The following is a 26,007-nucleotide window of genomic DNA, read 5'->3' on the forward strand; positions in this document are numbered from 1 at the left end:
GTGCAGATATGTTCGTCAAACAAACTCTTCTCAAGTTCAAGAGTCTAATAGACCACCATACCATAATCATGGGAGACTTCAACACACCTCTCTCGCCACTGGACAGATCTTCCAAACAAAAGTTGAATAAGGAAACTATAGAACTCAATAACACTATTAATAACCTAGACCTAATTGACATATATAGAGTATACCACCCAACATCAAGCAGTTACACTTTTTTCTCAGCAGCACATGGATCCTTCTCAAAAATAGATCATATATTATGTCACAGGGCAACTCTTAGACAATATAAAGGAGTAGAGATATTACCATGCATCTTATCTGATCATAATGGAATGAAACTGAAAATCAACGATAAAAGAAGGAAGGAAAAAGCATACATCAATTGGAGAATGAACAATAGGTTACTGAATGATCAATGGGTTATAGAAGACATCAAGGAGGAAATTAAAAAATTCTTAGAGATAAATGAAAACACAGACACAACATATCGGAATCTATGGGACACATTGAAAGCAGTTCTAAGAGGAAAATTCATTGCTTGGAGTTCATTCCTTAAAAAAAGAAAAAACCAACAAATAAATGATCTCATACTTCATCTCAAAATCCTTGAAAAAGAAGAGCAAAACAACAGCAAAAGAAGTAGAAGGCAAGAAATAATTAAAATCAGAGCTGAAATTAATGAAATCGAAACAAAAGAAACAATTGAAAAAATTGACAAAACTAAAAGTTGGTTCTTTGAAAAAATAAACAAAATCGACAGACCCTTAGCGATGCTAGTGAAGAGAAGAAGAGAGAGAACTCAAATTACTAGCATACGGGATGAAAAAGGCAATATCACAACAGACACTTCAGAAATACAGAAGATAATCAAAAACTATTTTGAATCCTTATACTCCAATAAATTAGAAGATAGTGAAGGCATAGATAAATTTCTTAAGTCATATGATCTGCCCAGATTGAGTCAGGAGGATATAGAAAACCTAAACAGACCAATATCAATTGAGGAGATAGAAGAAACCATCAAAAGACTACCAACTAAGAAAAGCCCAGGTCCCGATGGGTATACAGCAGAATTTTACAAAACCTTTAAAGAAGAACTAATACCAATACTTTTCAAGCTACTTCAGGAAATAGAAAAGGAGGGAGAACTTCCAAATTCATTCTATGAGGCCAACATCACCCTGATACCTAAACCAGACAAAGACACTTCAAAGAAAGAAAACTACAGACCAATATCTCTAATGAACCTAGATGCAAAAATCCTCAATAAAATTCTGGCGAATCGGATACAAAAACATATCAAAAAAATTGTACACCATGATCAAGTAGGATTCATCCCTGGGATGCAAGGCTGGTTCAATATACGGAAATCAATAAATGTTATTCACCACATCAATAGACTTAAAAATAAGAACCATATGATCATCTCGATAGATGCGGAAAAAGCATTTGACAAAGTACAGCATCCCTTTATGTTCAAAACTCTAGAAAAACTAGGGATAACAGGAACATACCTCAATATTGTAAAAGCAATCTATGCTAAGCCTCAGGCTAGCATTATTCTGAATGGAGAAAAACTGAAGGCATTCCCTCTAAAATCTGGAACAAGACAGGGATGCCCTCTCTCTCCACTTCTCTTCAACATAGTTCTCGAAACACTGGCCAGAGCAATTAGACAGACGAAAGAAATTAAAGGCATAAAAATAGGAAAAGAAGAAATTAAATTATCACTATTTGCAGATGATATGATTCTATATCTAGCAGACCCAAAAGGCTCTACAAAGAAACTATTAGAGCTAATAAATGAATTCAGCAAAGTGGCAGGATTTAAAATCAACACGCATAAATCAAAGGCATTCCTGTATATCAGCGACAAATCCTCTGAAATGGAAATGAGGACAACCACTCCATTCAAAATATCTTCAAAAAAAATAAAATACTTGGGAATCAACCTAACAAAAGAGGTGAAAGACTTATACAATGAAAACTACAGAACCCTAAAGAGAGAAATAGAAGAAGATCTTAGAAGATGGAAAAATATACCCTGTTCATGGATAGGCAGAACTAACATCATCAAAATGGCGATATTACCAAAAGTTCTCTATAGGTTTAATGCAATGCCAATCAAAATCCCAATGGCATTTCTTGTAGAAATAGAGAAAGCAATCATGAAATTCATATGGAAAAATAAAAGACCCAGAATAGCAAAAACAATGCTAAGCAAGAAGTGTGAATCAGGCGGTATAGCGATACCAGACTTCAAACTATACTACAGAGCAATAGTAACAAAAACAGCATGGTACTGGTACCAAAACAGGCGTGTGGACCAATGGTACAGAATAGAGGACACAGAAACCAATCCACAAAACTACAACTATCTTATATTTGATAAAGGGGCTAAAAGCATGCAATGGAGGAAGGATAGCATCTTCAACAAATGGTGCTGGGAAAACTGGAAATCCATATGCAACAAAATGAAACTGAATCCCTTTCTCTCGCCATGCACAAAAGTGAATTCAAAATGGATCAAGGAACTTGATATCAAATCAGAGACGCGCCGTCTGATAGAAGAAAAAGTTGGCTACGATCTACAGTCGGTGGGGTCGGGCTCCAAATTCCTCAATAGGACACCCATAGCACAAAAGTTAATAACTAGAATCAACAAATGGGACTTACTCAAACTAAGAAGTTTTTTCTCAGCAAAAGAAACAATAAGAGAGGTAAATAGGGAGCCTACATCCTGGGAACAAATCTTTACTCCTCACACTTCAGATAGAGCCCTAATATCCAGAGTATACAAAGAACTCAAAAAATTAGACAATAAGAGAACAAACAACCCAATCAACAAATGGGCCAAGGACCTGAACAGACACTTCACAGAGGAGGACATACAGTCAATCAACAAGTACATGAAAAAATGCTCAACATCTCTAGCTGTCAGAGAAATGCAAATCAAAACCACCCTAAGATACCATCTCACTCCAGTAAGATTGGCAGCCATTAGGAAGTCAAACAACAACAAGTGCTGGCGAGGATGTGGGGAAAAGGGTACACTTGTACATTGCTGGTGGGACTGCAGATTGGTGCAGCCAATTTGGAAAGCAGTATGGAGATTTCTTGGAAAGCTGGGAATGGAGCCACCATTTGACCCAGCTATTCCCCTTCTTGGTCTATTCCCTAAAGACCTAAAAAGAGCATGCTACAGGGACACTGCTACATCGATGTTCATAGCAGCACAGTTCACAATAGCAAGACTGTGGAACCAACCTAGATGCCCTTCAATAGACGAATGGATAAAAAAAATGTGGCATTTATACACAATGGAGTATTACTCTGCACTAAAAAATGACAAAATCATAGAATTTACAGGGAAATGGATGGCATTAGAGCAGATTATGCTAAGTGAAGCTAGCCAATCCCTAAAAAACAAATGCCAAATGTCTTCTTTGATATAAGGAAAGTAACTAAGAACAGAGTAGGGATGAAGAACAGGAGAAGAAGATTAACATTTAACAGGGATGAGAGGTGGGAGGGAAAGGGAGAGAGAAGGTAAATTGCACGGTAATGGAAGGAGACCCTCAGGGTTATACAGTGGAGGGGGTAGAGAGAGAGGAGGGGAGGGGAGGGGAGAGGTGGGGAGGGGGGAGGGTGGATGATGGGAAAGGCAGCGGAGCACAACAGACACTAGTATGGCAATTTGTAAATCAATGGATGTGTAACTGATGTGAATCTGCAATCTGTGTATGGGGTGAAGGTGGGAGTTCATAACCCACTAGAATCAAAGTGTGGAATATGATATGTCAAGAAATTTGTAATGTTTTGAACAACCCACAATAAAAAATTAAAAAAAAAAAAAAAAAAAAAGATCTAAAAAAAAAAAAAAAAAGACCTCAAAATAGCATGTAGAAGACAGGAAGAGATGGGGATGGAATTGGAAGCAAAACCAGGTGGCCGCTTGGCTGGTGCAAGGCCAGCCTCTTACCATAGTGTGGGATGATGGCCCAGGCCATGGCCGAGGCGTAGATGCCGCCGATCATCCAGAACATACAGAGCCAGCTCAGATGCTCACCCCGCTTCTCCCGGGCCAGCACTTCAGCAAAGTAGGAGAACACAGTGGGAATGGCTCCTCCAATCCTGTGAGAAGTCCAAAGAATACATGAAATTGGGGCCTGCCCAGCTAACAGGAGATGTGAAGGGCAAAGCCAAAGCAAACACCAACAACACATACTCTCTCCCAACACCAGAATATCAAGTCATATATATTTTCTGTCATTTTGTAATTTTAATATTATAGTCTTCATGTTTACTAGCAGTTTATTATTCCTCCAAAACCCTGAACCTGTAATTAGGCTATATGGCCAGAAGGTGGCGTGGTTCCCCCCTCATTTTGTTTAGAGGTTCGCTTGAGATTCTGATGGGCTTTCTGCTCAGCGTCAAATGTTCTACATGATATTTACAAAAAGTTACAATAATTTGGTATAATCTAGTGAATATTCTAATTAACTCATTTCAAAAAGAGACACTGTGACATGTCTATTCATGAGATGGAAACTCTGGAAACAGCTACAAACACATCTTTGGGGCTTTTGGCAATATGTACACACTACCATCCAAAAGCAGCTGCCCCCGCAGCTCAGTCAGCCTGATGTGTTGACAAACAGGGAGCCAATAAGGTCCCTCACTGGCTCTAGTCCCAACCAGTGAATACTACTGCTGAATGAGCATACTTCAAATAGACACTGGTAAAAATCAAATAGACATGATCAAGCACACTTGAACGGGATGGGGTACAATACTTCCTCACAACAGGGGTAATTAAAAGAGCTGCTGACTGAGTTGGAGAGATGACATGGTCACTGAATGATCTCTACTCGGGTGAAGTGTTCTCAAAGAACAAAATTTTATTCATTCTAGGGAGATGAAATCTAGGGCTATAGATTTCATTATAATTTGAAATGGGTCTTGATGCCCAATTTGAGGAAGTAGTCTTCAGAAAGTAAGGTAGCATGGATAAAACGATTCATTTTTTAAATTTATTTTTTTTCATTGATGCACATTAATTAAACAAAATAGTTTGGTTTCATTGTAGCATATTCATACATGTATATAACATAATTTGATCAATTTCACTCCAATACCTACCTTTCATTCCTCTCGTCCCCTTCTTTAACCTAATGATTTCCATGTGACTTTCATTATGTACTTTTTTTCCCCTCTAGATCCCACATTTGAGAGAAAACATCAGATACTTGTCTTTACACTATATGAATTCTTAAATATGTATTCTAATAAAGATATGTAGCAACATAAACAGATTATGGAGCCAACTGGTGATGGCTCAGTTAAAGAGTATGTACTGCTTTATTTATCTTCACATTTCTGTCAGGTAAATTGCTATTGACATTTCAAATAAATTTGAGTCTAGGAGTACAACATGTGTTTATCCATTTAACAATAACTGATTTTCTTAGAGCCTTTGATATGATTAAGAAATATTGGAAGTGACTTCAGCAAATGCAATTTAGGAAAAGGCCATTTTTGCAGCAAACTGGGTGTAACCTGATGAACCACAAGATTTATAATGTTCTGCATTAACTGGTAGATCAAAATATGGCACCATTTCATGCATTTTCCCTGCTCAAAGTGATGCCATATGTATCCCATTGCTGGCTGAAAGCAGACCATTTAGGCCAGCATTACTGAATCTATGGGTTGTGAAATTAATTTAGCACCTGTAAACAGCATCTTAAAAAAATCAGGGGCTGGGGTTATAGCTCAGCGGTAGAGCGCTTGCCTCACACATGTGAGGCACTGGGTTCAATCCTCAGCACCACATAAAAACAAATAAATAAAGATATTGTGTCCATCTTAAAAAAACTTAAAAAAAATCAGAAATGAAGATATTTGAGTGCAATCCAAATTATAAGGATAAAGCATAAGTGTAGGTCAGGAAACTTTTTGTACCATTAACATACTTGTTGTATACAGTGTGCGTATGTATAATGTATATTGGGTCACTGAGTATTTCTAAGTGAGAGTTACTATTCAAAAATTTAAGAGATGACTTAAAATTTAAGATGACTTAAAAGCATCTGTACTTGTTTCTCTGGGCCATTAAGGCAGTGGTTCTAGCTAAAATATCTGGGGTTATGACTCCAACATCTTCAAATGCAGCACCTGGTGATTTAGCAACAGCACACAAAGTTAACCAAACCCTCAAACAAGAAATAAATGCATGTAGTAGGTAGTCAAAACTAGTTGGCCCTGTATCCCACTTTGGTAGACTCACATGGTTCTCATGCACAACTTCTCAAGGCTCTCATGCCATGAAGAAATAGGCTGAGTTTAAACATTCAGTGTTTGAATATATTTTAAGTGGTGTCATTATAACACAGAGTTTTAGTGGGGAATAAAATGCCCATACCACAAACCATTTATTGCTATACCTATTTTCACTTAATGTGAAGAATCCATTTCTCTGTACATAAAGTCCTAGTCCTTTTCAAGACATAAGAATAGTTCCAGTTTTTACTGACTTTTCACATCCTAATTAATGTTTTGTCAGGAGTCTGGGCATTCTGTATATAATAGCTATAACTCACACTTCTTGGAGGCACAATTGCACGTCAAGATATGCCAGGTGCCTCTGAACTGAGATAAATGTACTTCAGTGTGGCTAAAATTTCAAGTGGAAGAATGTATACTTGCCTGTTAGTTTTCAACCAATTATTGTTGAATACCAACTATTCTGGCCTTGTAAGCAATCCAACTGGTTTTGATTCAATTCCTCTTTTTTAAGGTGTTGCTGTTTGCATGGACAGCTCTCAATATGTAAACTGAACAGCAAGGAGCTCTAATGCCAAGGGATAAATGAGCCTGAAGAATTAGTGAAGGATCCTACTTAAATACTTTGAAAAATTCTTTATATTCAGAGATCTACAAAACAATCCAAGCATCTACATTTCTTATTGTAGACTATCCTCTATTTTTGGGAAAACATGACCTTCATCTTCCTGTGACATCCTTTAAGCTGAGAAAAAAACATTCCATTGTGCTGTAATGTTAACTGTTATTGGTATTTCGTATACCATTAGCATCTTGAAGGTGGGGACCATGTAGTCTTTATCTTTGAATTACTATCATCTGGCCCAGTGGACATGCAACAAGTGTTTGCTAAAAAGAACTAAATTCCAGACTCTGCATTTTGGGAGTTGGTACACCAAATCTTCTAGAATATTCTGTTCTGAGGACTTAAACATCTCAAAGAATGGAAACCTACACTTCATTTCCTGGGTCAATCAGACCACAAAAGAATTTGAGGGTACTGGGATGGAAATTCCAATAGTGATGTAACTCCCAAGAAGTTCCTCAGTTACTCTGTGCCTTACTTGCTATGGTCACCCCTGGGTACCCAGCTGCCTTGGTGGCCCTTATCATTGAGAGAGTTCATTTGAGATGGTCAGAGGACACTGGGAAACAAAAAAATCCTGTTGGGTATTCCAGGGGCTTATGAAATATCTGTGTGTATTCCAAATGAATGTAGCTGATATAATTATCAGCTATAAAAATATTTAGACAACAGATAAGGCAGGTGTTCTCCTGTCTTGTAAGAAAATTTGTTTCCTACAATAAGTATTAAGGGCAGGAATATCTGCCACAACCCAATATCCAAAGCTCATAAATTTTAAAAATCTTCCTATTGTTTTTCTACCTCTGGGGTTAATACATATTATGATGACGATTAGTTATTATTGTTGTTAATGTTGCTTATTTCATTAAAATACAATTTCTGAGAATACAAATATTAAAGATTAAAAATATTTAAACGGAAGTTCTTTAACTCCTATGTATCAGTAGTTCATAAAGAGGACTGATTTTGTGTTTCCCTCTGCCCAACATCTACAGATATTTGACAATGGATGGGGACATTTTTAGTTGCCACAGCTCAGAGGGTGCTACTGGTATCAAGTAGGTAGAGGCCAGGGACCAAACTAAATATTCTATAATGAACAGGATAACTCTTAACACATAGAAAAAATTATCTAGCCCAAAATAATATAGTGCCAAGGTTAAGAAACTCTTGTGATGAGTGGGGATTTAATGTGGAAAATACAATTGCTTTCATATTTTAAAAGTCCATATGACATAAAGTGGTTGCCTTTTGCTTTACCTGATGAATAACACACCCATAAATTCAGTTAACAAGGAAAGTTTATAATAATAGTAACAACTGTTAAAATCTGCTCAAGTTCTTGTTATTTCAAGTTCATTTTTGATGGAATGTTTACACCAATAAAACAATCAAATCAGAGTGGTTTATAAAAAGTTTTTCTCAGTATCAAATATTGTTTTATTAGTTGTCAAATTTAATTATCCTTGGTGATAGGAGGCACAGAAGGAATAATCATTAAAATCCACATTCTATACGGCAGAAGATTATTCAGATTCAGAATAATTGAATTTACACAAATGAAATAGAATTTTGATATTCAGCATTTTGGAGTTGGGGTAGTAAATAATTTTAATAAAAGTAATCTTAACCTTAGTAAATAATAATTATTTTTGGTTTTGGAAATTAATTATAGAATATTAAGAAACTAAAAAAAAATGCATTAAATTGGGACTAAATAGGGACTTCCCCCCTCACACACACATAAGCACACATATACACAACTTACTAGGTCTGCATGTGACTGACTTGATACTATGTGCTTGGTAAATATCATGAAACAAATTTATTTATCCTCCTCAATAGTCTAAAAGTTATGAGTGGGATATTGTGTATGGTAAAGAATGCATTGGCTTTGCAAATAAAATTTCTTGTGTGCTGGGAAATGTGAGACATATAAGTGAAATCAGTCTAACAGAGCAGGTGATAGAGGATGCCAAATATTACTGTGGACACAAACCTCACTGAGCAACTGGGAAGCTGGTTTTCCTAATCCCTGCAAATTTCGTATTACTCCAGTTCAGATGGCAACTCAGTTGTGGGTAATGTTTGTTCCCATACCTCATACCAATTTATGGTGGCTGCTACGGTTTGGTTAAGTCTCCCCCAAGGCTCATGTGTTAAAGGCTTATTTTCCCTCCCTGTGGAACAATTGGAAAGAGATGGAACCTTCAAAAGATAGAGCCTGGTGGGAGGTGCTACAGTTATCAGAGCATACCCTTGAAGGGGATATGCGGATCCTGGTCCCTTCCTGTCACTCTCTTTTTCTTCTGGGCTGCCATGAGGTAGGCAGCTTGCTCCACCATGTGTTCCTGGTGATGCTACCTCACCACAGGCCTCAAACCTATGGGCCTATTGAACATGGACTGGAACCTCCAAAACTGTGAACCAAAATAAACTATTCCTCTTTTAAAGTTGGTTATCTCAAGTATTTTGTTATAGAAATGGAAAGCTAGCTGACAAAGAGAGGTTTAAGATTCTGCAGGGAAAGGGGAGGTTATAGATTAAAAAAAGAATAGTTGTGCTTAAAATTGTTTGAAGTATGATATAATTTTAGGGGCAAGATTATAGACTATCTAATGACTTCTTGTTCTGAGGAAGAATTCTACTAATTCTGTTCTGCTTTAATTCTCCAGCAAGCATATAACAAAGAAAAATTTCATTCTTGCTTATTTTAATATGTTATTATCAAACATCCTTTTACCTCCATCTTCCATTTTCCATTTCCATTGAGAAGCAAGGCATTATTTAAAAACATAATTTAGGAGGAAGTTAGATAATCATTGTAAAGTCACACATTCTATACAGATAATAAGCAGAGGACAAAGTCCACCCAGAGTCCATTCTGGATGCTTTTATGAAGACATGTATTTATGGGCTTATAAAAAAATAATGAATGGACAAGTCTATGCCAGGAACCACCATTACAAATACCTTACATGAAAAATGTCCTTTTAATCCTTACTCAGAATCAATAAAAAGATGGGAAGACTCTGAACTGCCAGGCCAATTACAAAGCAATTCTAAACCAATTCATATGTTTTAAATCACTCACAAAAATAAGAAATCAAAGAAGTATCCCCAAAGATGAACCTTTCAGTATCTTCTATTTATTTGGAACTTCATAGCATATCCCAGACCACAAGAAGGGTTTCCAAGGCTTGGATGAAAGAGCAGGCTTAACAGTATCTGAATAGGCCAGGCTGGCACAGAAAATAAGATCGCTATGTTAACAAGAAGGCACATATTTGTAATAAGTAATCAATATAGAAATAATTAGGAGAAGCACACTAACTGGTGGTAGCTAAACCCAATATAGAATGGAGGATGGAAATCTCCTTTGCCCAGTAGCAGTGCTAAAGGGCACATGATCTAGGTAGCTTTAGTCTTCCAATCTCCAAAGCCATAAGTAAAAATATTAATATTCTTTGACATAGGGAGTTGTTTTCTTCCTATGTCAAATTCATAGGAACCAATCCATATGTTTTAAATCACTCACAAAAATAAGAAATCAAAGCAGTAGCTCCAAAGATGAACCTTTCATTATCTTTTATTTATTTGGCATTTCATAGCACATCATAGCACATAGAAACTATGAAGAGAATAATTGGCAGAAAACTTGGTTATTTAAAATATAGTAATCTGTAATCATAATTTGAGCACAACTAGAGCATTTCTAAGAAAACATAGCAATTCAACAACCCAAGCCCTTGTTTGCATTCATATTGGTCCCCTAAGCCCTCAAACCTGTGGACATCTGCACCTGCAGCCACAGACTGGGCATCACCAGGAGAAATGGTGTAATTATAGGTCAGGATTCTAATGTTGTCTTGGACAACAAAACAAACAAAAATTAATGAATCTAGCTGTTGGGAGAGCTGGAAGAATGCATCACCACAGGATCTACCTGGTACCATGAATGAAGATGCAGCGATCATTGTGGTGATCTAGAAGAAATGGTGATCATGCAGATGTATGCAGCCACTTGCTGCACACATCTATACATACATCATCCACTTCCCCACTGTCCCTCTGCTTACCCAACCATGAATCACCCCTCCACCTACCCCACCACCAGGTTCAACTCTCCACCAAGTATATTACCAGTTACTCTTTACAACTTGAGTTTGAGATTATTTTTGGATTAAAGATAATCTAGTACAACTGTTGCCCCATTTTCCATATTGGAAATTGAAAAATGTCTTTGCATTCCAATTTTATGAGGTCAGAAGTCCTCCTGGACTCATCTGTTCAAACATTTGGGAGCACCCATCAGGTATGGGGCATGTGGCTATATGGAATCAGACATTTCTGGCTAAGTCTGAGACCTTCAGAGTTTGGGAGTTATAAGTTTGGATTCTGGACCCAGACTGCTTGAGTATGAAACGACTACATCATTTACTGTGTGACTTCAGATAGTTACTTAACCTTTCTGTGCCTCAACTTCCTCATCTATAATATATAGATCAAATATTATGAATAGTATCTTCAGAGGGTCACTGTGAGGTTTATACTAGTCAATATATGTAAAGTGCTGACTCCAGCACCTCTCATAGGGTAGGCACTATAGAGGTATTTGATAAAACATATTTTAAAAGTCTTGAAATTTTTAAAATGAAATCAGTGGTCAATGGTAAAGAAGTAAAACATATCTTAAGAGGAAGATTGGTTTTGAAAAAAAAACTTATAGTTCAGAATCAAACTAAAAAATCAGAAGAGTTGGGAATGGTTGACCATTGGAACTATCTGTGCCTCACTTTTCTAATTAAAAAAAGGCATAATATTTTTGAATGCTTAATAATTAAAAACAATAGTGGGACTAAATGAGATGCTACTACAAAACATTCTGAAGAATTCCAGTTAATGGTGACCATTTCTGCAAAGCTAAGGTAGTGTTATTATACATAATATATAGTTAATGAATGGATATTGCAAATAGCTATGAAGGACGAATTTGTTAGGCTCCATTTATAGAGATACAATGACTATTCTTTGTCTTAAGATGCACAGACACACTGAAATTTCATTTTAATTCTTGTTGCTGTTGTATTTTTCTCCTGACCTTCATGCTTAGCAATGCCAGACCCTCCGTGAGAAGTTTCCAACTCTGACAATGCCTGGCATCCAACACATTATCATTCCCATAATTAACAGTGACTGGAAACAAATAATTTAATTCTGGGGCAAATGAAAATGAATCAGTGGTGCCAACTCCATTTCCCATCTTTCTAATTTTCTGTTACAAAAAAGGGGGAGGGACGTGTCTGTTCCTTGGTGTGAGATTTGTTTAGGAAAATAAAAGACAGATGAGTAATTTTTGATGGCCTATCCTTCATTCCTGTAAATCATTGTTGTCCCCAGCAAGAAAATCTTTCTTTGTACTGAATAAATATTTAGACTCACATAGAATATGGCAGCTAGGCATATTTATGTTTCTAAGAAGATATACTCATGACTTGACTTGGAGAATTAGGAGGAAAGCACATTTAGAGACAATGAAATAATAAACTCAGGTAGATCTATCTGAAACAATAACTTCTAGTCCCCTTCAGTGCTGAAGGAACATGATATAGTGCTGCTAACAATGCTACAGAAGAGAGCAACGGCATGTGACATTTGCATCAAAACTGGCAGAAAAACATTCAAGCCTTGGAGTCAGAATGTATCATTTACTTAATTGTAGAGTTCTGAGTAAAAAGAACTTAAATGCAACTTAACTCCTAGCTGAGTCATTTCTGGTTCTAAATCTGAAAAATGAAGGGTCTGGGCTTGACCTAGAACTTCTCTGCATGTTCTAAAATTTATGGGTCATGGAGCTGGTGGGTAGGAGCTCTACCAAGCTCTACCTGCTAAATGGATCTATTTAAATGATGCATTCCAGATCTGTGGAATTAAGCACAGGATGGAGTCAATGACTCAATGGCTCACTGTGAGAAAGATCTGAGCTAAAACCCCATTGACCACTGATTTCCAAAAGCTCCTACTCTGTCTGGTGGACCACAGTGACATTTTGGATCTCTTGGAATTAGTGCTAGTTCAGAGTCTATGTCCAGTAAGTCATGAGAAGCCTGTTTTTTTCCCCCAAGTTCAGTCTTCCTGGTTAAAGCTGGGAGAAATATCAACAAAACACATTTTTGGCAGGGTAGTGGCACTGTTTCTCATGGGAACCTGGTCTGTACCTCGTTCAAGAGGTTCTGGGTCTATGAAGTGGCTGTATTCTAGAAGTTTATTTAGGGGACATGACTTTCTGTTTTTATGACTCAATTTAAGTTTTTGTTAACTAGACATGGAAATTTTCTGCTTATACAGGTCAAGTAAGAATTTAACTAATAGGCTTCCTATTTCACTTCTAGGAGCATGAGATGAACTAGCCCTGGTCTGCAGGGTCAGATTTTTCTGTTTTCTGTCTTGCCTCTGCAAGTAACATGCCCATCCTTCCTCAGTAACTAAGCAGTTCAGCTGCCTTTCATATCTGTGAGGTTTGGGTCTGTGGATTGAACTATCCATGGATCCAAAATATTCAGGAAAAAAAAACAAACCTGCATCTATAGGGATATGTACAGACTTTTTTTTTTTTTGGTCATTATTTCCTAAACAACACACTATAACTATTTATATGGCACTTACATTGTATGAGGTATTACAAATAATATAAAGATGACAAAGTATACTGGAGAATGTGCACAGGTTACATGCATTATACACTGATGTCTTGAACATTATCCAAGAGGTCTAGGAATCAATGCTCCACTGATCCTGAGGGCCAGTATAGAAAAAGACTATCGTCCAAATCCAAGCCCTTTGGAATTTACATGCTGGTAGAGGAGAGAAAGATAAAAGTAAAAACTAAGTATCTTCAAGAAGACAAAACAGTGAGTTGCTGTCAGGTAAACACCTCCCCCAGGTGGGTAGGGTGAAGGCTCTGGGAGAACAACCTTCGAAATGGGAAAGGGGCTAGTACTATGCTCCTATGAAAGACATGTGGCTTAGAGGGTCTGAGTGCCAGAGGCCCACAACAGAAACTTTCCTGACCTTGTAAACCTTAATTCCCTGGTCATCTCAATTTTTAAATTGAGTTTTCCTCAATTTAAAAATTGGATCAGAGGTGGATGAAAGGAGATGCTTAGCCATACAGCTATAACATGAAGTATTTATTTAAGGTCTTCAGCATGACAATCTTAATGCTCTGGCTCATTTTAATAAAGAATGTTTAAATAAAAAGGAAATATATCAACACTTCTGCTGTTTAGGTAACTGAGTTCATAATTAATAGAATGAATGATTTAAACATTACATGCCTTTGAAAACAAGAAGCGCTTCTGGGTGGAATTTGGTTTCTCATTCACAATGTTGTCATTTTTTTTCTCCTTTTGGGAACCTCCCAAGCCCCTTGAAACCTCTCTTCAAGTGTTACGATTGGAGGGTGGAGACTGGGAGGGCTAACTGGGTGGCTTCCTTCTATAACCAACCACGCAGCTTGAGGAGAGGATTCAGCTAGGAAAAAGGATTCTTCTGGGAAAGGCCTGGCATGGCTCCAGGAGGTAGAGCAGGAGCTAAAATGAGGTTTGAATTAAATTGGATGGGACTAGAGAAAAGAGATTGCCCAGAGTCTCATTTGGATGAGACTTCACAGCTATTCAAGGACAGGGTACCCAGATAAACTGATGTTGAAAAGTACCCTGGACCGGTGGAGGCAGTACTCTACAAACTCAGATGAGGAGGAAAGATATCATGATTGACAACTTGCCAACAGATTAAGGGAAACCTAGATAGCTGGGGGAGTATTATTCTGACTATTCATCGGGTATTTCCAGAGAAGATTGGCCTGTGAGTCTGTGGACAGAGTGGGGAAGATCTACCCTTGATCTGGGCAGTTACCGTGCACTAGCCAGGGGACCTGAGCATAACAAAAAATGGTAGAGGAAAAGGAGAATTTTTTTTCCCTCTCTCTCTCTTCTTGAGCTGGGGCATCTTTTTTCTCTGGCTTTTGAATTCTGGAATTGGTATCAGTATCTCCATCTTCCTAGGTACTCAGACCTTGGACCTTGGACTGGGAATTACACAATTGGCTTCCCTGGTTCTGAGGCTTTTGGACTTGGACAGAGCCATGCTAATAACACCCAGAGGTCTCCAACCTCTAGACAACCTGTTGTGGAATTTCTCTGCTTCTACAATCTCATGAACCAATTCCCCTAATAAATTCCCCATTATCTAGCTAGCTAGCCTATTGGATCTGTCTCTCCAGAGAGCCCTGACTAATACAGATATCTTTCTTCTTTTCTTTCAGTTTAATTTCTTAAGTCCCCTCAGCTGCAGGGTTACACAAAACTCAGGATGTTTTGATTCCTCTACTAAGATAACTAAACTCACATCATGTTCCCCTCAGCCCTGTCCCTGGCCTAGGAAATTGTCACCTGTCCTGGTGAGCAGGGAGGCTTGATTTTATTTGCCATACTTTCTCCCAAATCTTTTGTCCATGATTGATCATTTCACTTTACTTTATGGGTCAGATTTGAATTCAAAGCCAGGAAGAGGCCCCTTTCTGCGTCCTTCCTGTTGTCACTCTAAGGCAATGAGCACAGGAAAGCTTAGCTGAGTGAATGAGAGAACAAGTTCAGAGGGAACAGGAAATGCCAAAAATCATGGGTGAATTCTAAAACATTATCTCACATTTTCTTCTCTACCATTACTTTTATTTAGTACATTATCTCATTTGATCCTTATACTCCACAGTAGGAATGTAAGGTTCTGTTATCTCCCTTTCACAAAAGAAAAAAGAAAGTGTGGGAGTCACCAGGAAGAGCCTAAATGATGTGAATTTCTTGATTCCAGTCCTATGCCAACTTCAAGAAGTTGCTACAGTGCTATAACCTCTCATATCACAATTTATAGAGACCACCTGTGTTAGCAATACATTATGCTTTTCAGGATAATTTTTTTGTTAGTTAGAGGTTAGCAGCCCTGACCTGCTGACTGGAGAATAATTTGTTCATGATAGGGATAAGGCTGGTATCGTGAATAAGCCCACATAGTTTCCTCTTCCTTCCAGAATTAGTTTCTGGACAGTCCATTGGTTTGCAGTATTTTGCAGTTATCATAATGGCCCTTTGTCTCTACAGTCAATTGGGTTGGCCATGTTACAACACAGATTGACAATTAAAATTGTCATAACCATTTTACCCTTCAGGTACTTTGAGTTTGTGGATATCAAAATTTCCCAGAGAATACATGAACCAAAATACCACCCCATATCAGCAGTGTACGTAGCCAATCTCATACAGACTGACACCAAGGATTCCTTCTGCTGAGGTCAAGTCCCTTTTGCCCATCATCACAAAGAAAATAATTGATTCTGATCATTTTTTTTCCAAGAAAAAATATACTTTCTTTAATTTTGTAACCATCTTAATTTGGTGTAATGCAGTGTTGTCCCTTTAAGGAATGCTCCTGAAAATTGTACAAGTTAGTCAAATATTTGTTATGTACCTGTCATGTGAGGAGCTATAGGAAATACTGCTATATGTAATTAAGAAAGACATCCTGGAATACCCTTATCTTATTTCACAAAATTGTGTTCTGCTGCATAGGTTGTGATATTGTATCATCAACAACTGCAACCAATAACATCTCAGATTCATAGCCCAGTCGGTCTCCTTCTCTTCATCTAAAAATTTAAATGAAGAGAAAGAAGCCTATCAATGAAAAGAATGTCTCTAAATTCTTAGTTATGAATCAGAAATTTTATGTCTCTAAATTTTTCCTTAATAAAGCAGAGTTTCTCATACTTTCCTAATCAAGCTATTGAGTTTTCCCAAGCCTGTGGATTCACATAGTGTAGTAATAAGTGCTTTCTTTGAAGAAAATGGCTCCATCATTGGCTCTCCCATGTCACTGCACTTGGCTAGTAGCACAACTTCTGTTAATTCCACAGGAGTCAGGAACTTACTGAAAGTGCCTATTCCATCTCAAGAAGCAGGCACCTAATCAGACACCCATATAATGCAGATCAATAAAACTACAGTCATATGTGACACTTTAATCCTGAATTTAAGATCATCCCTAAATAGTTTGGACCTTTAATTAGCTCTTAGTTGGCAGAAGAATTTCTTGCTTAAATTAAATTTTCAGAAGAAACATACATATATGAACATGCTCTGTTATGGAAATAACTTTCCATTTAAACCATATCAATGTCCTGGAAGTTTGACATACAAGTGTCAGCCGTGAGAACAAAGGTATATTTCACTTTTCCCTCAGATTTAAAGGTTGATAATCATATCTCTAAAACTCAGCAGTGTAGCTCCTCAGGCTGACATAAACACAGAGAAGGAGAGGTGGTAAGAGATAATCAATTGTAATGAGGTCGTCCAGGATGAAGCATGTATACAATTATGAATAAACACATTACTATAAAATATGAAGGAGAAAACCTTACCCGAATCCAGAAAGTAAGCGACAGAAGAGAAAGAAGCCATAACCTTGGACAAATGAAGAAAGGAAGGCAAAGAATCCGTTGACAGACATGCAAATCAGAAGAGACTGTTTCCTTCCCACTTTGTCTGCCAGTCCTCCCCAGAAGAACGCCCCCACCATCATCCCGAGGTACACTATGCTGCCTGCAACACACAGAAAACAAAGAAACACATCAGAAATCCAGAGTAAATGACACAGGTAACAGCAAATGAACAAGGAACAAAATACATTCCAGCGTTTTGCTTAGAGACACACTCTTCAGGATTCAGTAATCAGTTCTGAGTTGCAAAGTAAGCTATGAAAGGTACCTTGGGCTGCCATGACCAATTGCAAGGGCTGATGGGAAGTTATTTCCTCTACCATCTCATGCCCAACACTACAAGATGGTTGCATCCTATCCCAGTCTTGAGAGGGTGGTTATACAGTTGGCAGACATGAGAAGTATCCACTCAAAGTAATCCTAGAGTTTGACTCATGGTCAAGTCACCTTTGGTCTGAATGCCCAGTGCATCATCATGACAAAGCCAAGGTAGGAGACCAAGGCAAGGGCCCCCAGGTCAAACTGGACCCCATACTTTGCCTCAAATCTCTGCTTGTAGCAGATGATCTGTGCCACAGCCAGACTCTTTCCTCCCATAGGGGATCCCATGGTATTTTTTCTCTCTAGTCCTTCTTGAAAGCCCAGGCCTTTCCTTGGGAGTTAAGGAAAGTGAGCTTAGAGTTTACAAGAGTTAATCTTAAAATGATCTTCAGAGAAGACTCTTGGAGTGAGGAGCTTAAAGAAAGGAGAAAGAACTGTTAGTATGTTGGGAAAATGAATCTTATCATTGTTGGCTTCAATCCTTAAGGGAAACAAATGGAAAAAACAGGAGTTAAATAGACATCTCTCTTGCTGTTGCTGTGAGTAGTAGACTCCAGATTCTAGACCAGACTTTGGGAATCTTTCAAATTCATTTTATTATTCTAAAATGCCAGATTCCCACAAGCCCAGTCTAGAATGTTAGGTATGGTAAATGTTAGTTCAAAGGGATTTCTAAAACCATATGTCTAAGGAAAATAGCATAATTAATAAAATGAAAATTTGTGATATCTGAATGTGGCATTAAAAAAGCTGCTACTTCATCTTTCAACCACTTTTGTTTTTTTCCTTCCTTTACTCAACCACCCTTTTCTAAGGCATATTTGAGATTCTCTGTGGCATCAAAGTAAGAAGGTGAAAAAAAAAAGCATTGTTTTATTTGTTGCTTTAGGTTAATTTGGGAAACATCCTATTTAAACATTCATTTCCAAATTAGTTTGCCAACCAGAGTTAACGAATTGATATGAGACTCAGAAGGAAAACACTTGGCAAGGTCTTGAGACTCTCGAATCAATGAGGATGCTTCCTTGCAGATAGCTGAGTATACCAAGCTACAGTGAATGGTGAATGTTGGGAGCAATTGTAAAATAAGACAAAATGTAAGTTGTTTTTAATTAGATTGGAGTACTGCAAAGAGGTGGGTGGTCAAACTTTGCCAGAGTGTGGATGATATATTTTTCTCTGAACCACAGGACTGACTATACACAGATGATCCTTCTCAATAGAGACCACTCATCTCATATCATGAGATCCAGTGCATGTCTAGACAATGTTTAAAGAATGGATCTGCACAGTGCAAGGGAATTGCAAAAGCAGACAGACTCATTCAGGGAAATGCATATGCAGCACATCTCTTATTTATAGCATAAGAGGCTCAAGTTTGCGGCTCATGGTTCTCAGAAGGATAACTGGTTGCTAAGCTTCTCCATAATAACATCTGTGTCTTTAAAAATGCCTGTAAGTCAGAAAGTAAGCTTCCATAAATAAGGAGTGGCATGTGGATGCTGCAATCTAAAGACCTGGAAATCTTTCTTATATGTCCAGGCACAAGAACAAAGTCTTCCCACCCTTTAAATCCTACAGCCTCCCTCCTTCCTGAGGGTAAGTCATCATGATAGCACACTAACCCAAGACTTTCTGTGGCCCACCATAGTTATTGTGATGCCATTGTTTTAAACCAGTTATCACAGGAAAAGGGTTTCACAAGTTAAGCTACAGAAGCAGTGACATCACTAGCTTACCTTGCTTTGTCCTACTGTGTGCTCAGCATCAAAATCATTTCTAATGATCCTCTGGATTTCAGAAGTGTCCATGGTGATATCTCCTTTTTCGTCTCTAATTTTGTTGATTTGTTTTCTCTTTATTTCTTCTGATTAGTTTCACTAAGGGTTTATCAATCTTATTTATCTTTTCAAAGAACCAGCTCTTTGTTGCACTGAACTTCACAATGTTTTTTTATTCTTAATTTCACTAATTTTGGTTTTGACCTTAATTGTTTCCTGTCTTCTACTGATTTTGGTATAAATTAGTCCTTCTTTTTCTAGGGCCTTGACGTTTTCAATAGATAACTTATTTGGGATTTTTTTTTTTTAATCTGTAAGCATTCAGTTTTATAAACTTTCTCTTGGTAATGCCTTCATACTGTCCCAGAGAATTTGATATGTTGTGTGTTTGTTCTCACTTATTTCTAATAATTTCTTTTTTCTTTTCTTCTATGATCTGTTTCTAATTTAAAAGAGCATTGTTCAATGTCCATTTGTTTATGTCATTTCTATAATTTTTCCTGATATTGATTTCTAATTTCATTCCATTACTATCTGATAAGATGCCTGGGATTATATCCGTATTTTTATATTTGCCAAGATTTACATTGTGAACTAAAACATGTCTATTTTGGAAATGGTTCCCTGAGCTGCTGAGAAGAAAGTGAATCCAGCTGTTTTGGGGTAAAATATTCTGTGGATATCTATTAGGTCCATTTGATTTATGGTATTGCTTAGGTCAGAATATCTTCATTGATTTTACGCCTGATGACCTGTCTATTAGTGAAAGGGGTGTGTTGAAATCACCAGGTACTATTGTGTAGATGTCCAGGAGAGGGACCTGAGGGCCTGGTTGGTTGTTGGTTCAATTCTACATGTTGAAGTATTGTTGGAGCTTGAATGGGGTTAGTTTATGTGTGGAGTGAGTTTCACTGTTACTTGGTTGAGTTGTGAATCTAACTCAGCAGCACAATCTGTACCCCGTGAACTTGTAGTACTGCCATCACTTCCCAGCTCCTTTTAGAGAAAGGGGGAACAAGGAAAAGCAATAGTGGTAGCAACCATGTAAAGCCTTAAAATAAATGTCCAGTGCCTACTATGATATCTGTAACACTGTCACTTGAATAGAAATGTTAAATGGATCAACACTGGATAATAACCACGACAACATGAATGGGGTAGGAATTTTATAAACTAAATAATTCTATCAGATAGTGAAATTACAGTTCCTTAAGTGAAGATAAAATAAGGTAGGGAGGCAAGAACAAATTTGAAATATTTCAAAAATGAACTGAGGAGTGGGTTGGGGATGTGGCTCAAGCGGTAGTGCCATGCCTGGCATGCGTGCAGCCCGGGTTCTATCCTCAGCGCCACATACAAACAAAGATGTTGTGTCCACCGAAAACTGAAAAATAAATACTAAAAAATAATTCTCTCTCTCTCTCTCTCTCTCTCTCTCTCTCTCTCCCTCCCTCCCTCCCTCCCTCCCTCCCTCTTTAAAAAAAATGAACTGAGGAGAATAAGGAGAGAGGTAGCAGGTGGCAGCTATAAAGGAGAAATAAGCCAGGCACAGTGATTTGGGAGGCTGAGGCAGGAGGATTACAAGTTCAAGGCCAGTCTCAACAACTTAGAAAGGCCCTCAGCAACTTAGCAAGACCGTGTCTCAAAATTAAAAAAAATAAAATAAAATAAAAATAATGGGATGTGGCTCAGTGGTAAAGCATCCCTGGGTTCAATCCCTAGTTTTTTTTAAAAAAAGGGTACAGGGGAATAAAAATAGCTAAAAGTGATAAAAAGAGAGGAATAGGGAATAAGAAAATTTGAGGGAGAGGAAAGTGAAGGAGTATTAAGAGGAGCAAAGAAAAGGTACAAATAAAAGTAAATAAATAACAAAATCAAACCCATACAAAATTTTACCTCACCAAGGTCAAAACAAGGTTAAATAACAATTGGGTGAAGAAAAAAGGCAATAAAGTGAAATAAGAGTTGTATGAATAAATAAATATATATTCTTGAACCTATCAGTCCAGCTAGGACATGCACACGTGCACACACATACAATGGAAAAGAGTAAAATATAAATTAAGTTAAAACTAAAAAGGGAAATACAGGGGAAAAAATTCTTAATGAGGAACAAAGGGCTGGTTTTCATTGAGTTGGCTAAAACTGTTGGCAAGGATGTTTGTTCATTGCTAATGCTATTGTGCCATTCTTTGCATTTCTTTTTGGATCCTGTAACCCTTTGATTGAGACTACAGGTTGTTAAATCTGATTTCTTTGTGTTTCTCACCAAGCTGCCAGCTGTTGTGGCCTGGAGCTAAAACCCGTTGTAGTAGCTCCCAGCTTCCCACCTCACCTATAGGATACGCTCCCAGAGCAGGGCTGATGTAGAGATCTAAATGGAAAATTCCAGCAGCTGATGTTTAGTTGTGACTGTATTTTGGAACTTTCTTGGAAGGTATTTGAGATTAGATCCACACTCCTTTTTGCTGGGCAGATGCCCATCCCTGCTAAATGTCAAGGTCTCAGGACCTCCTGAAAATTCTACTCCTAGGGTGAGGGAATCTAACCCCACTGCAGGTCTCACATATTTCCCTGTCATGGATGTGAATTGCCCAGGATCAGACAAGGAGTGCAGACATACCTGTCTGTCAAGTCTCTGGTCTCTTCCCAGCTGCTCATTTGGGCCACCAAAGAGGGCTCTCTGCCCTTGGTGTTCCCAGGCTGAATCACCCTAGTATAATCCTCTCTGCACTGTTCCAGCCATGCTGTTCCAGGCACACTCTTAACCCCACAACATGTGACTGCTGGGTCAGACAGGCAATGAATGCCCTTTATGAGTGCTCCATCTTCCTCTTCAATCTTCAACCTTCAACTTGTCCTGATCACCATTTGTAGATCAGTTAAGATCAGCCTCCCTCTCTATTCCACAGGTTCCCCCAAGTCAATTGTATATGCTGGATTTCCTCTTTCTGTATTAGAGGGTTACTCTACTAGTTACTTACTATTTTTTTTTTAATAATAGTAAACAACAGGCCTTGCTTTTACTTTCTTTGACTGGGCATCTGTTTGTGCCAGGTACTCTTTGAACAATATACCTATTTTGGTTCATGTAATCTTCACCCACCACAGTCCTGCAAAGTGGGAATTAACCCATTTCACAGATGAGGAAACTAAGGCTCAGAGAGACTATGCAACTTGATCTAACTGGTGGAAAGTGGCAAATCGAGGTTGTGAAATGATATTTCTCTGGTTAAAGCCCAGAGGTCTTTCTCAGAGCTAACATGCAGTTGGAATGTGCCAAGACCCACCACTCTGGACCCTCCATTGGGACCCTCTGGATTTTTCTTTGATCTGGGAACTAAATGGTTAAAACCTAAATAGGCTGCAGGGTGATGCCTAGTCCTTTGAAAGAATTGTGATTCCTAGGCTATTCCTGTTATTAATGATTTTGAATATCATTACTATTCTTTCTGCTAAACTTACCTTGGGAACACCTATTACATGAAAACCAGGAATCAGGTGATATAAAGCAGGCTCTCTAGACCTCAACTCAGTTTCGCCTTAAAGAAAGTGAATTTAAGCACCCAGGCAAGCCTAGTTAACCTGGGTCTTGGCCATCTCCTTGATGCTAACATCCCATGACTTCCCACAGTCCTTATAATACCCTGGCCCTGAAGGTGTTTGGATGTTCAGACTCCTGAGAGAACAGAGCTTATAATCTGGGGAGAGTGGCTTATTAGAAAGTAAATCAGAGGGAAGCATTCAGGTCAGAACCTTCCATGGCCTCTGGGACTAGATGACACAGACAGAACAATGTTGAAGTGTCCATCCATGTCCCTGGACTCTAAGTACCTGACATTCTCTTTCAACTCCATCAAGATGCCTTAAGGAACTTCCAACTCAGTAAGGGATCCAGTTAGGCACACAACTAAATGAGCCTGAGCCCAAGCAGCTCAGGAACTGTCTTGGAAGGTATTTCTTGGAAGGAGCCTCCACCTCCACTGGATTTGTAAACTGAGGCAGGGAAAAAGAGAGAAGTAGCTGCTAACTCTAATGTGGCCTCTGGGAAGATTTCACTAAGAAGTACACATTGAGGGGAATCTGAAAAATAAGAAAGTGTACAAGATGTTGTTCAATTCTTCCATAACTGATAGGTTTATCACAAAAAAATCATCTTGGGCTGTATCTGATCTTCTACTCTGGTTAAAATATGTCTAAGATCTAAAGATAATAATCTTTTATGACTATGCTTAGTATTGGTGATTAGTTGGTTTCATCAGGAAGGCCATAGAAAGAGTCAAACCCACACAATACTTATTTGAGACAAACACAGTGTAATTAGCATGTTCATTTGTTGATCATGTGTTCTAATTAAAGTCAAATCTTGGAATTTTGGCAAAGCCATCAGGTGAGTAAAATTGAAATCACTCCGAGATTGTCAAAACACAAATGTATTTCCTGCCTTGTTTGTTGTTCATGTTTCTGTTTTGTTTTCATGGTGTTACAAGGAGCACTTGAAAACTTAGTGTGGATATGCCTTGGACATCCATGAGCCTTCTCTGCTCTCCTCATTTCATGATGCTGCCGCTGGCCTGAATTTAAAAGGATCTTAGTCTAAAGCCCTTCATTTTACAAGTGGGATAACTGGGGTTGTGAGAAAATGGAATTTGAAATCAGATCTTTCAGACCTTTGGTCCTCAAAGCATGACCTTTGGAGTAAGGATATTGATAGAAAAGCAGGCTCTAAGGCCTCTTGAGGATTTGGAATCCTCTCTGATCCCCAGGTGATCTGTGTGCACATTTGAATCTGAAAATGCTTTTAGACGGTGTATTTCCCATGGAAATAACCTCTGGAATACAGTTAGTTCTTACTTAAAATTCGTGTTTAGTTCATGTTTGAGCAGAGAAGATGCAAACCACTGGATATTTTAACTCTAAAGACACGGGACAAGCAAGATCTCCCTGGACAAGCTGGAGATCTCTCAAGGACTAGCAGGAGCTGTGTACTTAGAAAAGGCTCACCTCCCTGGTGACCTGCCTTCCCATTTGGTTCCAGGAAAGCAATGTTAAGAGAGCCCAGGCTGCAATCCTTGGATTCTTTTATGAATTAATGAATATTTTAATTCAGTTTTGCTTTCAGGAACTTGAACCTGATCTGAGAAACAAACTCAGCCTACTCTTGCCATAGCTCTGGTGAAGGGTATTCTCAGCTAGCCCATCCTCTCAGTCTTCAAAAGACCAAGAGGCCTGGGGCATGAATTTCTCATTAAGGTATTTTCTAACATGAGGGCTGGTTTCATTTTATTTAATCATATAGTCATTTCCCCTGATAAATATCACATTTCCATTTCTGTCTCTTTGCTAAGTTGCTTTTGATTCCTTTTGACAATCCCTAAGGGGTTCCATCTTTTCCCCTTAACACCATTTTAAACCATACTTAAACAACACATAACAATTTTAGGAAATGGTCTGTAGTGTTTTTTTCATAGTAACTTTTAGCCAACCTGTTTTTTTAAAAAAATGTTTTAAGCACTTTGTCCATGACTAATGCATTACTCTACAATTCATTGCACTGTTTATTTATAAATTGATTTGAAATAAAATGAAAGTATTTGAATAATTGACATTTCTGGGAATGGTTGAAAATAGTTGAAAAGAGTAATATGGTTTGTCATATTCACAGAATTAAGAAAAAAACTTTATCATCCAAATTATGCTCAATATTTTCTATATATTATTCCTTGCACAAGAAGCAGGTGCATTTATTTTCCTAAACGTAGAGGCTTTTCCCACAAATGTGGGGTATACCTACAGTTGAAGCCCATTGACAGACTCTTTCCTTAAAAAATACCTTATGCATCAGACTCTTCTGACCTCTTCTCAACTAGGTCCTGACTCTTGGATATGTGTTCATTTCTGCACTGCCTAATTTTAGCAGGAATCCTGCTGAGTCAGAAACTGCCATTGTGTATATCTGACCATCCCTGATAACTAATCAGGTTCCTCATCCTCCACTACCCGGCACCCCCAGTTGATGTCTAATTCCTTAACCTGCCATCAGCAAGGATCCAGTTAGGTCGGTTTAGCCAGAATCCCTCTTATTTCTGATGTGTGTTTTTTTTTTTCATTTGTTCCAATTAGTTAAATGACAGCAGAATGCTTTTGACTCATTTTACACAAATGGAGCACAACTTTTCATTTCTCTGGTTGTACACGATGCAGAGTCACACCATTTGTGCAATCATACATGTACATAGCATAATAATGTCTATCTCATTCCACCACCATCCTTCCCACCCTCACACCCCTTCCCCTACCCTCACTTCCCTTTGCCCAATCCAAAGTTCCTCCATTCTTCCTTTGGCCCCCCACCCCATTATGGATCAGCATCCACACATCAGGAAAAATATTTGGCCTTTGGTTTTTTGGGATCGGCTTATTTCATTTAGCATGAT

At 38.1% G+C, this 26,007-nt stretch overlaps 1 protein-coding gene across 1 annotated transcript in view; it reads right to left on the reverse strand.

Moving 5' to 3' along the window:
* The window catches only part of Sv2c (synaptic vesicle glycoprotein 2C), a 223,614-nt gene that overhangs the window by 95,322 nt on the left and 102,285 nt on the right, over nucleotides 1–26,007 (reverse strand). The window contains exons 3-4 of the mRNA XM_058574048.1: nucleotides 17,391–17,571; nucleotides 3,989–4,140 (exon numbers count right to left, since the gene is read on the reverse strand). Of these exons, the coding sequence (XP_058430031.1) occupies nucleotides 3,989–4,140; nucleotides 17,391–17,571 (333 nt within the window). The remainder of the gene's footprint in view (nucleotides 1–3,988; nucleotides 4,141–17,390; nucleotides 17,572–26,007) is intronic.

This window comes from Marmota monax, unplaced genomic scaffold (genome assembly GCF_021218885.2).
Source record: "Marmota monax isolate L192 unplaced genomic scaffold, Marmota_monax_Labrador192_F-V1.1 WCK01_AAM20220418_F8-fsc00018, whole genome shotgun sequence".
In the NCBI taxonomy this organism is placed as follows: Eukaryota; Metazoa; Chordata; class Mammalia; order Rodentia; family Sciuridae; genus Marmota; species Marmota monax.